General features: G+C 28.7%; 2 protein-coding genes across 2 annotated transcripts; both read right to left on the bottom strand.

Moving 5' to 3' along the window:
• Window positions 1-2608: 2608 nt before the first annotated feature.
• LOC107605615 (Galactose oxidase/kelch repeat superfamily protein) lies at window positions 2609-4106 on the bottom strand. Its single transcript, XM_016307549.3, has one exon. It carries the CDS (start codon window positions 4010-4012, stop codon window positions 2804-2806), a length of 1209 nt encoding a protein of 402 aa, XP_016163035.1. The 5' UTR covers window positions 4013-4106; the 3' UTR covers window positions 2609-2803.
• A 5050-nt stretch (window positions 4107-9156) lies between these two features.
• On the bottom strand, window positions 9157-11607 carry LOC110264190 (uncharacterized). Its single transcript, XM_021105850.2, has 3 exons — window positions 11283-11607; window positions 10043-10480; window positions 9157-9302 (listed from the first exon to the last, which is right to left on the bottom strand). The coding sequence occupies exons 1-3, from the start codon at window positions 11590-11592 to the stop codon at window positions 9181-9183; spliced, it is 870 nt and encodes a 289-aa protein (XP_020961509.1). The 5' UTR covers window positions 11593-11607; the 3' UTR covers window positions 9157-9180.
• Between the last annotated feature and the right edge of the window lie 1869 nt (window positions 11608-13476).

Here is a 13476-nt window from a genome sequence, read left to right as displayed (position 1 = left end):
TCTAAACACCGACATTATTTTGTAATATAATATATTATAACTGTTTACTTAAGGCACCTAAAATATTTAGAGATAATGACCGGTTATTGTCTTTTTCTGGGACCCTGTTCAATCAGTCTAAATTGATTCTAATTTTATAATTTGGGATACTTTTATTTAAGAAGATTCTTTTTATCCCTCTTAATGTAGTCCTAAGAATTGTGCCTAAAAAGTCAGCATTCTTTTATTTAAGCTTTGAAGGTGGACTCGAGAAATAGTACACTAATACTAATACTCGTTCCCTAGCCCCAGCTACAAGAAATGTAAGTTAAAAGTGTTGTTGGTTGGTACTTGGTAGTAGCTGGCAACCTCCACAACCATGAAAGCTTTATTTGCCATTTTGAAATTTCTATTTTCGATGTGATTTTGTAAGAGAACAATTCTTTTAAAATAAAAAATTGGTAAAATTATTAACTATTATTAAATTTATAACTTTTATTATGTGACACCTATACTATCTTGATCTATCAAAATGATTATATCTTTTGTTAAGTAGAAGTCAATAACATGCAAAATTTATGAGTTTAATTTTGATTAGCATAAAATATTGTTCATTGACATTGAATTAGATTCATTGTTTTATATGACTATTCCAGTAGTAGGCATAAAAATATAATTAATTAGGCTACATAGACGGTATTTAATTAATAATTGTGTATTTTCCATAATATTTTCAAAGGAAACTTAATGACCATTGAATTTTTTGGCCTATGACACTTGACATGCAACCTGTAATTGTTTTTTAACTGTCCTTAGTATTTTTCAAATGCCAATCGGAAACTTCATTTTATTTACTGTCTTTCAATTTAGGATTGGTCTTATTATAACTACTACTAAAATTCATCAAACCAATATCAAGCATTAATTCGAAATAACGGAAGTTCTATCATGATTTACTTATAGGTAAGTAAGATCGTTTATTTTTTAGTTATTAATGAAATTTTGGTGTAATACTCAGATAATGTATTTTATAGTATTTTTTAAAATTATGGACGGAAGGCGTATTGTATTGTCCCACCCCTATAATTTTCAAAAACACTATAAAATATAATAATTAAGTATTATATTAAAGTTTTTTTATATAAAAAAATTAGATAATGTTAAATTAGTTGACTTTAATATATGAGACCGTAAATATTGTGAACTAAATTTATGAGTGAAGAAAGAAAGTGACGCTTGTTTTCAATAACCCTCTAATTAAGTGGTTAGACCATTTCCCAAGCCATGTCAAAAATAAAATGATGGAAGGCATCAAAGAGAAATTCAAAGAGAGAAGAAGTTTATAAATATGAAAGGGAGCAGCTAGCGATACAAATTGGGGCTAATTTTTTTATATTGTTTAAATATATGTTTAATATATTGTTATTGGAAGATTATGTATTTTTTTTTAATATGGTATTTTATTCAAATCGGACGGTCCGATTTGTTTGAAGAAAAAAGTAAACTACAAATCAGAGGATCCGATTTGTTTGAAAAAAAAAACTACAAATCGCATGATTTGTTTTGTATTTTGTATTTTTTTTATTTTTTAAAATAAAAAACAGACGGTCCGATTTTAACATTAAATTTTTTTTTATTTTCGAAATCACAAATCGAAAGCACCACTTTGTAGCTCCCATAACAAAGTTAAACACTTCTCTTCTCACATTATTGGAAAATACACTCTTCTTTCTCTCATACGAAAAACATAAAGTGCACAAATTGGAAGGTCAAAAGTTGTAACATGTATCGTGTTAGAATAGCTATACAAAACCACAGAGATATTCCCTTTTTTCTACAAAGAAAATGATAATAATCATTAATAACTGCTAAGATTTTACATAGTCAAATATGATTAGATTGATGTTATCGTGAAGCTATATATTCTGATTTGTATGTTGTAACATCTTACCTGATCCTGGAAATTATCTTGTGTCAGTATCGATAAAGACGTACCAATCTAAATCCAAGAGCATAAACAATGCAAATTAATGGAAGAACGGCAATTGGATTGAGTTGATAACGTCATTTTCAATAAATTTTAATTTATTTTTAGAAATTGTTTATAAAAATAATATTATGTTTGTTTTAAGTTTTAAAATTTATTGTTGAAATTTTTATATTTTTATCCTTATTTTGAAAATGATATTTGATATTTTCATGTTAAGAGAATAAAAATTACTATATAATATTATTTTTATATTTCTTAATTATTATATTTTTAAAATTCAAAACATATTTGTAACTTATTTTAAAAATATTAAAAATAAATTTCAACAATTTGTAGTATTAGAAAAGCAATTTAGTTCAGGAAATTTGTTGGATAAAAATATATTTTTAGTTATTATACCATTGAATTTGATAAAATAACCCAAAGACTAAGCATAAGACAATTTACAAGATGACAAGAAAGTGTTAATCAATATGGTTTAGGTGAAAATTGTTACCTGTAACTTTGATGGCACTATCCTAATTCCTAACATATGACTTTTGATTATTACTAATTACTACTTTGAGAAATCAATTCTAGAGCTAAACAGAACTACAGAAGTAATATCTTTTTAATACTGAATCAAACACACACAGAAGCTGCTTAAGCAATAATCCTTAGTAAATTAAGAAACTGTAAGTTCAACTAATCAAGTATCATTCTCATTCCAAAAATCATATTAAAAAAAAAAACATACCAAATCTAAGGATATCTCCAACAAACTAAAAGCAACTGAAAAATTAAAGAGAAGAAAGAAGATAAAAGACAAAAAGGGTGATACATTACATACATGTCTCAAACAGCAGCATAGAGATTAGGAACAAAAGAGAACCACTTGAATCCACAGCTACATTTGAGAGGCAAAGAAGGGCACCTTGGAAGCCAATGCCATGTCTTCCTTGAAACCAAGTAATACAAAATCTCAGGCCAAGTGTAGCAACAAATGCATATCATCCCTTCATGCCAAAAGCAATAAACATGTTCATAGTTATGGTAACAAACTGACACAAATTTCCTACACATAAGATCAGGTAAACTCTCAACTTCATTCCAATAATTCCCATAATCATTTTCTTCACAAAACTCCCACAATTTTATGCTCCTTGAGATTCCATTGCTCCCAACCCCACCAACCAAGTACATTTTTTTACCCTCTCCTCCATCCCCCACCAATCTCAAGAATGTAACTTGATTTGGTAACACCCCAATTGGTCTCTCCAATTTCCCAATCCCCAAATCAAATTTCACCACAGAAAATGGCTCTGGGGTTGCAAAATACAAACCCCCATTAAAGTAAACACCTTGATGCTGGCGAATGTTATCACCTAAATTAACCCCAAAACGCCCTTCAAATCTTGTCCAAGATAGCACCTTTGAGTCATAGACAAACACATTACTAGAACTTGAAGAAGGAGAAGAAGAAGAGTGAGAGAAAAGGACAAAAATTGTGTACCCTTTTGGGGTTGTAACAAAAGTGAGATGCTCAAGGTGAAGATTGAAACTTGGATATTCAATCTTTCTAGAAGTTTTTGCCAAGAGATTGCACACAAGCAAAGAACATGAGGTTGGATCGGAGAGACAGAACAACCCACCGGATGAAACAAGTGTGGTGAAGCATGATGATGATGGAGAAGAATGGTGAAGGGAGGAAGAATCATTGGTGGTGAGGGAGAGGGAGATGTTGCGCCACGTGGCGTGGTTGCAGTCATAGAGAGTGAAGTGGCTATGGTGGAACTGAGGGTGTGAGAGGAAGAGGAAGTTAGAGAAAGGTGAAGAAGAAGAAGAAGAAGAAGAAGAAGAGTGTTTGTTTATGAAAGGAGGAGTGAAGATGAGAGACCAGAAAGACTTGCAAGTTGACCTGAGATTGAGGAAGGTTTTGAGGGGAAGAAAAGAGAGGATGTATTCTAAGATCTCTGGAGGTAGCTTGCTCCAGATTCTTGGATCCATTGGTGTTGAAGAAGATCTTGGAGAACTCTTCATGATCATGTTGTTGTTGATTCTCATCGGAGTTACCAAGATGTTTGATTATTCATCTCTAAAGTCAGAAACAACTTGCGGGGTAACGTGGACTTCAAACTTGAGTCTTAGTTCACACTTTAAGTATAGCAAGTTAGCTACCATCTCAACAGTCATTCAACCTTTTTTTTTAAATTATTTTATCCGAACATTTAATTTCACTACAGTATCTATACTTTTTTTTAACAAAAATATATAATTATATAGGATTTCGCGAGGGAGACAATGAACTATTTGTACAATGTATACAATGGGTTATTGAGTTACAAAATGAACATCTCTCATACTATCTAGAATAACCATTCGTGTAATAGCGATAATAAACATCTTCCCAAAAGTTTAAACTGATTTTGGAGTTCACCAAAGATTGAATTCTTGATCTTTCGGATCTAACGCTCTAATACCATGTCATGGTACCACTGATCCCAAAAGCTTTAACTGATGAAAAAATGTAACACTAATGATTATATCTCTAATATTCTCTAAACCTCCATTGTACACATTGTATAAATATTCCATTAATTCTTCATACTTTCCCATATATTAAATGGCTTAACCAGTGATTTGCTTGTTGAATTAAAAAATTAGTAATCTAATCAGATTAATTATCAATTTAATTTTGACAACTATTTATGAATTAGGAGATTACTCGTGCTTTGCATAGACATTATTATGCATCAAGAAAATCAATATAAAAAAATTGTAAATGCTTTATTTCCAGGTCAAATAATTTTGAAAAATAATTAACACGAATATTTTATTGAATTAAACCTTAAGTTTATTAGTATAGTTTAAATCATTATACACTGTATACGTCGCCCCTCTTCCTCGTTCAGCCTTCGTCTCGTCTCTTGCCGTACTTCAACCTTGCAGCGCCGTAACTTGAGCCCTAGCCTTGCCGCAACCCACCCTTACCTTGCCGCGACGCGCCTGGTCGCGTTCCTCATCATCTTCGAAGAGGTGGTGATTTTGTAGGCAAAAAAAAGTCGAAACTAAAAAAATTTTTCAATCCCTACCTTAAAAAATAAAATTATACTTAACCCTAAAAAAATTAACTAAATAATTTATAATTATATATTTAGATGATAGCATAAATTTATTTTTTTAGAGTGATTCAATTCTAACAACTATAAACGAAATAGCCTAATTGAAAAGTTGCTTGATTTTGGTTGGAATTCGTATTCTCTTTATGGTTATTCGGGAAAAAAAATTCTAAAATCTCTAATTTTTTTAGAGGGAAAAAAACTTTCATTTTAAATAGTAATACTAAAAAAAATGTACAGAGAAATTTGGGCGTATTGAAGAATATATATTCCGCGTTGAACGCAATCATAAACATAAATTCAAAGTCTAAATCTTTTAATTAGTGTTTACAAAGACAAAGTCATTATAGAAAAACAATTTAATATTAACACCGCCATCATCATCATCAATTAATCATCATCTCCATTGATACATAAGTGACAAGTCAAATCCAAGTAATATCATCATAGAATTCAAAACTAATATCACCCCATATATACATAGTATCTTTTGAAACCTGCATTTAGTAATTAATGATGACTCATACAATTCATGCTTATCTATGTCCGAGTCAAATTCCAACATTTTAAGATTTTGTTTTTGGGTATTCAAGATTTTTTTTTTTAATTTTAGATCATGAAAACAAATTGATTGGATTGTATGAAATGGGCTCTTTTTGGGCTTCATAAGATTTATAGTATTTATAATTTTACATTTTGTATTGACTGACCCTTTTGGGCTATTTCTTTTGGATTTTGTTTTTTGGACAATTCTTTTCGGTAAGAGAAATTATTTATTCTTCTAAATATCTGTTTAATTTCAAGACATTAGAAATTGCCTATTTTTCCCTGACAAAAAAAAAAAAAAAAAAAGAAATTGCCTATTTTTCATTTCATTTTGTATTAGACAATGTTTAAGAACATCTCATGTCATAAAACCACTCATCCCAAAGGTTTAAAATGATTTTGGGGTTCACCAAGAATCGAACTCTTGACATTTCGAATCTAACACTCTAATACCATATCATGAAACCACTCATCCAAAAGCGTAACCTGACAGGACAATGTAACACTAATTGTCATATCTCTAATATTTTCTAAATCTCCATTGCATTGTACACTTAGACCATTAACTCCCTATACTTTCTCTATGCATCAACTTTGTGTAATTTGAATGGAATATATATCGAACTTAAATTTTGATTTAAAGTGGTAGGTTTTTTGAGCTTTCGGTAGAACCTACACACGAATTCATCAGCAGAACACCGACTCAAATCTTGTCAAGCATAAAACTTGATTCCTTATTAGTATTAATAATTCATAGTTGCCACAATATTCTCTACACTCTTTCTCAGTTAGTTGGGGCATCTTTTGTTATTAGTCCATTGAATTAGAATGAAATATTGGCCTAAAAGACCAACCACGTGGTACTAATATTAATAGATTCTCCCAAGTCTTTTTTGCTTTATTCCTTATTATATATTTAACCATTTTTCATTATGAGTATCCAAGCAAAAATCATATAGCAATAATATTAATATAGAGATTGCTATTATTATGGAGAGAGGATCAAGTGACATAGTTACTAAGAAGACATGGTTATTCAAGAAGCTAAGGAAGAAATCATGGAGTTGGAAGTTTTTAATGTCTTCATTGAAGTGGAAGAAGCTTTGTTGGCCACTTTCTTTCATAGATGATATGATTTTCAAAATTGTGTCAATTTTTGAAGCTATTGCATTGGTCTCAATGCTCTCTTTTTTCTATCTTTGTTGTGGCTGTAGTTTCTAATTAGTTGATATTGCATTGCACAGTTTTTTTTTTTTTTTTTTTAATTTAGAGTAAAGTATTGTTTTTGTCCCGACATTTGAGATAAATCCTATTTGTGTCTCTAACGTTTAAATTGTCCTATTTGTATCCCTAACGTTTGTAAAAGTGATTCAATGTTATCCTGCCGTCAATTACACATCATGAACGCTTTAGTTTGAGTTTTAAAAATCTCTTCTTGAAATTAGAATACAAATGTCTAGGATAGAATCGATGATCCACTCCAAAAAATAGCTCATCAAAAGTTGAAACTAATTCCTACAACATTTACATAATTCACTTTTTTAGGAACATAATTGAATCTAAACACAAATAGTGGGTATAATATTAAAATCGAGCACATCCAAGGGAGACCTAATTGAGAATGAATACATCCAAGTGAGAATAATTGAAAAATATAATCTGATTTGTTAGTGTAATTGATAGTAGGATAACATTGAATCACGTTTATAAACGTTAGGAATATAAATAGGACGATTTAAACGTTAGAAACACAAATAAAACTTACCCCAAACGTTGGGGACAAAAACGATACTTTACTCTTTAATTTATAATGAACAATAACCTTGTTATTAGGAACACTATATATTATTCATCTATAAGATTTTGTTTTTTGTTTTTTGCTGTTATAGCTTGATATCTTTTAATATACATTGAAAATAAATTTGTGAGCAACCCTAAGGAAAACATTATTTTGGAAATTAAAGATTTAACTAACAAGTATCCAATTCATTTACTATCATATAAGAAATTTATAGATTTTTTTTTCAAAATAAATAATATTAAGTGGTGCTCGTAAAATATTTATTAACAAAACTTAGACTAAAAGCTTGTTGAACCTCCACCCAATTGCACCCAATTGCAAGTCACAATCATGGAGGTTTAATTTATTATGAGTTGACAAAAGTCAACCACAAAAATTCAACATTTTCAAGATTTATTTTGTAAAATTAAAACATTTTCTCTCCTCCCTATAAAAACACTATATCTTAATAAAATGTATCAACCAAGTTGCTTCAAAATATGATGAATTCTGCTATTCTCACTGATTGTAGCAGATGATGAACTCTTAAAGGGGAAGGAACAATGGAGTTGCTTCAAGGACAAGTTACCACTCTCAAGAAGGGGATTATGAAGGGATCATAAACACTGGAATCTTTAACTTTTTGTGGCAGTGAATGAAGAAGTTGAACACTTTATATGGCAACAGGTTAACAAGGAATTCAATGTAATTGGGATCACACACATCATTTTAACCCTAATGTTAGTAAGTTCTAATTTTTAAATCCTTGTTTTGAGTACAATACTCCATCATTTTTTTTTAGTTTTATGCATTGAGGATATTTATATAACGAGGAGTGCTAGGTAAATAATGACCATTTTGAACAACATGAACAACAATCACCAATCAAATAAAAATACACTACATCCTAATTTAATGCTACTAATTAAATTTAAGATTAATTTACTCTTTTAACCCTATTATTCATATTGTTCACACATTGTTCAAAAATATTGTTGGTTACCTATACTTTTCCTTATATAATTTGTATTAGGTGCTACTGTTTTTACCGAAAATATTAGCGCTCCACCACCATTTTTACGCAATATTCCACTAGAAGTATTGGCCTTCCACTATTTTATTTTTATGTATCTCTTCATGTACGAAATGTTTTTTTTTTTTATGTTCTTTTTAACACATTCATGAAAGTGGCAAGTTCGTAAGAAAATTTTAAACTGATTAAAATGAACAAAATACTATTATATTCATGAAAATATGTAAAAAGAGATAATGACTGAATATAGATCTAAAACACATTTTAACAAAACTAGTTGAGCAAATTTAAAAACAAAATTTTTAAAAGACACTGATTTAAATTATGAGTATAAATAATTTAAAAATAAGTGAAATTAGGTAATGTAAAATTAATATTCAATATTAAAGGGTATTTATTATCATCGTTATTTTAACGTGTAAAAAAATTATATTTTTTGAATCATTTATTCAAAAACTATAATTTTAAAATAAATACTTCTATAACAAAAAATTTAAACACAAAATAATTTATTCATAAATTACTATTAATAAAAACCCTTATATTTTAAAGGGAACTTATTTAAAAAGTTTACACCTAAGTCAAATTTGTTTGCCTCATACTCTCATGAATATACTAAAGATTTTCCTAACCAAAGTAAAGTGGTATCAAATGTAAAGAGAGTAAATCATTTCTTATTTTTTGAAATAAACTATGCTTATAACTAAAAAGAAAAAAAACATAACTGGGATTTTGTATAAAAATAATGCGAGCTTTAGCTTCCAACATTGTCTTGTTCTTCAACCATGTTTGTGTTTGTCTTCTCAGCTTGTTGAGTTGGATTCATATCTTGAATATTATTATCCACATGCTCTGCCTCTACACCTTCTTTGCATGCTTATTGTTGACATCAAATATGTTAGCATATCAGTCAAAATAAATAAATAAATAAACTCATTTGGATTAAGCAACTTATGAGGATCCATCATCCACCTAAAATTTCAATCTTACCAACATCGATATGTTTTGAATAATGGAAATACAAACTATTTTACCAAGCTGCTGTAAAACATATTTTTTTTTAAAAAAAAGAAAAAAGAAAAAAGTATCCGTCGGATCAGTAAATGCTAAGTAATAAAACTTTTGATGAGCAGAAAAGATTAGTCACTAAATTAGACTCATATATTTATACATATTGTTTGACATATTATTTTAACAAAGTTTTGGATCTCTAGAAATAATAAAAAATGTAACAGTAAAATAATCAAATCTTTTCTAACAGTATAAACAAAATTTTCCATAATTATTAGTTACGTATCTTATATAATGACTTATTTTTAGCATATAATATGAAAAAATTCTTAAATATTTTCTGTGCACTGAAGTAATAATTAAATGACAAGTCAAGTATTTATAATAAAACGACTATATCACGTATATACTAAAATTAGTTACTAAAATAAATTTTTAGTGTATATTTTTTAAAAATATATATTAAAATATAAATATACATTAAAAATAAATTAAATTACACATATATGTATATAAATTTATATATAAATATATTAAAAATAGCATTTTTGATAAGCAAGTTAGCATATGTATTATGTAACATAGATTGATAAGAGAGAATAAACCTTTTTGTTTACATGGTTGGTTATCTTGAAGAAGACAATGGTCCAGCCCCGCGAGAAGAAGTTCCATACCGCCGGCAAGGGTGGCAAAGGCAGCAGCGGCAGGGAGGCCACGGCGGGCTGAGAGCAGCCCTATGGCAGCAGCATCAGCAACAATGGTAGTTTTCCATGAGTCATCATAATTCCGTTTAAGAGCAACGGACGATGCATATATTAAGGTGTCGCTGAGTAGGGACCAGGCACCAAACTTGCCGGCGACACCCAGCGTGTTGAGGCGCACTGCGCGGAACGCACAACCGAGGCGGGGGGAGCCACCGCCGTCCAATGCTCTGAGAAAGTGGTAGGCGGAGCCCCCAATAAGCCCGAAATGGAAATTCAAGCCAGTTGCATAGGCAGTTTCACAAAACCGCCCTTTCGGGGATTGATCCTTCGTTAAAACAACTGTACATACAGAAGCAATTTTTCAAATAACAAACACAGAACATAACAATTACAGACAATTTGGATTCTAAATTTACGAGAGGAAATGTTAAAAATTATCAAAATTTATTATTTTTTATTATAATTTAGTTATTAAATCAATTTTTTTAATTTAATTTAATAATTTAATAATACATTTTAAACTCATACTTCTAATATTAATATTTTATCTTATACTCTTAAATTAATTTTAATTTAACTCTTTAATTTTTTTTATTTATAATTTTAAATGACTCTACAAATTTTATAAAATTTTTATTAAATCTCAACTTTAAGATTTAAATCTCGTGAAGATTTCATATTTATTTTATAAGGTAAATATTATAGTGCCTAAAAAGTGGTGTTTATTTACTAAAAAATGTTAAAAGATAATATTTAATTTAAAAGATATAACAATAAATAATTTTTAAAAAATTAAAATTTGGTGAAAAGTCAGGTGACTTCACGTGAAGTTGATATCTGCTAGTCATTGAATGAAAGTTTAGTTAAATCAGTCAAATCATTTAACGGCTCTCAGGTATCAACTTCATGTGAAGTCGACTGCATCTGAGTTTTCATCTTAAAATTTATTATAAAAGATAAATTAGACAAAATTTAAACACCAATTCATAGACACCATGAAATTAGCCTTTTATAGTAATACTTGCATGAGTGCACTTTCTTGTTTTTTTTTTTTTACCAGAAAAAATAAATTTTATATTGAGAAAAGTAGCAAGAAAAACACTTGATCAAGAACTTGCAATGGAAGCACGTACACGTGTACCTTTTTGTGTATCTTGAATATCCTGGATTGGGCGTAGCCATTTGTCGTGGGCCTTGTGAAGAGCACAAGCACTGCCAACAACGGCGGCGAGGATGCTTGCATAGGGTCGGAGACGCACGTTCTGGCACGCGCTTCCAAGGCGGTGGAAGGTACTAACACCTTTGGGAGAAGCATGTAAGCCTTTAAGAAACTGGAATGCAGTGTCCCCAGCTACACCAATCTGGAATCCAAGGCCTGTTGCGGTCACAACATTGTAATAGCGACTCAGATCCGGTTCGGTTTTGGTTTTGGGATTGGAGGTCTCAGCCATCTTGACTATGGGAGAATGCTGATGCTAAGGGTATGTTTCAAATTGATTAAAACAGAGATTACTCCAACCTTTTAAATGAAGTACGATTCTATCAATTTTGGAACAAAATCTTTATAATAATTGTAGAAATTTGAATCCATTCTTCTTTGACAAGAAATGTTTTTTTTAAAGTGAAAAAGATCTTTTTTTTTGTTCAGTTATCTTTTTTTAAAAGATCTTATGGAGAAGTAAAAGTAATTTTATGTTTGGGTATCTCATGCAAAAAGATCTTTTTATCTATCAATTATATTTGGGTATAATGTTATAAAAGTACTTTTTTGTTTATTTATTAGATTAAAAAGCATCTTTTTTTAAGAGAAAAATATCTTTTAAAAAAAGATATAAATTACAACTTTTCAAAAAAGATTTTTTTTTCTAGTGCTTTTACTTTTACTACTAGAAATTTACCAAACACGCTAAAAAATAAAAAAAGATCTTTTTCATTGAAAAAATATCTTTTTTAATCAAAATAATGGCGCCCAAACAATCACATAGCATATTTGGAAACCTCTTTACAGTGTTTTAAACCAAAAAAAAATTAAATTAATTTAAATGAAATTCAATTCAATTTTAATATTTTCTCAAAAAATTACTTCTTACTCAATCGTATTTAATTTAAAATTCTATCTATTTTTAATATATAAAAGTTTATAAATAAGTTTACCCACATTACTTTTAAGACATTTTTTTTCTCCTATTGATGTCATTTCAGCAATATCACTTACTTGACAAAATTTTAGAATTAACCACTCAATTTTTACCAAATCAACTATTATTTTCAAATCAACAATATATATATATATATATATATATGCAAAAGAATATATAAGTAATAGAAATATATACAAATTATGGTGCAAAATTACTAATGACAATAATTATAAATTAATAATATCTAACCAAATTTGTAACTTACACGGACATTGAATTCATATCCCTATATTTATTATATCTTATCGTTATAAATAATACAATAAATTTATAACCTCATAATTAATTTATTAATTTCTATAAATAACTCATTAAACGTAATAAAATTCATATTACAAATGTCATAATAATATTATTAATCATAATAAATTTAACGTTACAAATATTCAAAATCCATACTATTTGAACTATTTATACGTCTCTTATCACTGTTCCTTTTCCAAATTACAAACATCTCAAACTTATTCAATGAAGCATCATTCTTTGGATAATATCACCAAATAAATCGACAATTTGTTTATCAAAATTCTTGTGGTTTGTCTATGGAAAACATTAACACCCACAAATGAAAAGGAGCCTCTTTACTTAGAAATGATTATATTAAATGACAAGATACAAAAACAAACATATTTATTGTATTTTTAAATTGAATTTACGAACAAAATACTTTAATTATTTTTTCTTTTTATACTTTTTATATTATTTTATAATACTTTATATATAATTATAATTTAATATCGTTAAAATTATACTTCTTTCAATATGCTATTCATTGTTTCTTTTCTAATAACTTAAAAAAATGTAATCAATTGTTTAACTAATTATTAACTATGATTTACTAACACTGCAGGGACACCTCTTCATGTAATTGTGAAAAAAAAATGATGAAAAAATTTCAAACATTTTTACAAGAAGGAAAAGTTTATACTATAAAAAATTTGAAAATAGAAGATGCAAATGGTTTGTATAGACCAATTAAAGGTATAATGAAAGCAAACCTTTTACTCACAACTGTTGTGAACGAAATTAAAGATCCAATTTTAAACATTCTCCAACACTATTTTGAATTTGCATTACTTGAAACATTATCTGAAGAGTGGGTCAAAGAAAAATATTAACGGGTAATTTTATTTT

The sequence above is a fragment of the Arachis ipaensis genome, chromosome B6 (genome assembly GCF_059453495.1).
Source record: "Arachis ipaensis isolate K30076 ecotype BB chromosome B6, ASM5945349v1, whole genome shotgun sequence".
Lineage (NCBI taxonomy): Eukaryota > Viridiplantae > Streptophyta > Magnoliopsida > Fabales > Fabaceae > Arachis > Arachis ipaensis.
Note: the sequence above shows the minus strand (reverse complement) of the source record. Positions and strands in the feature narration are given on the sequence as shown.

What these genes read in the sequence shown, in the direction of transcription:
- LOC107605615 (XM_016307549.3), bottom strand. Translation starts at nt 4,012, where the DNA reads ATGAGAATCAACAACAACATGATCATGAAGAGTTCTCCAAGATCTTCT.
- LOC110264190 (XM_021105850.2), bottom strand. Translation starts at nt 11,592, where the DNA reads ATGGCTGAGACCTCCAATCCCAAAACCAAAACCGAACCGGATCTGAGT. An exon ending in TATTCAAGATACACAAAAAG is followed by an intron (nt 10,481 to 11,282) that starts GTACACGTGTAC and finishes CTGTATGTACAG; the next exon opens with TTGTTTTAACGAAGGATCAA. An exon ending in CCAACCATGTAAACAAAAAG is followed by an intron (nt 9,303 to 10,042) that starts GTTTATTCTCTC and finishes GTCAACAATAAG; the next exon opens with CATGCAAAGAAGGTGTAGAG.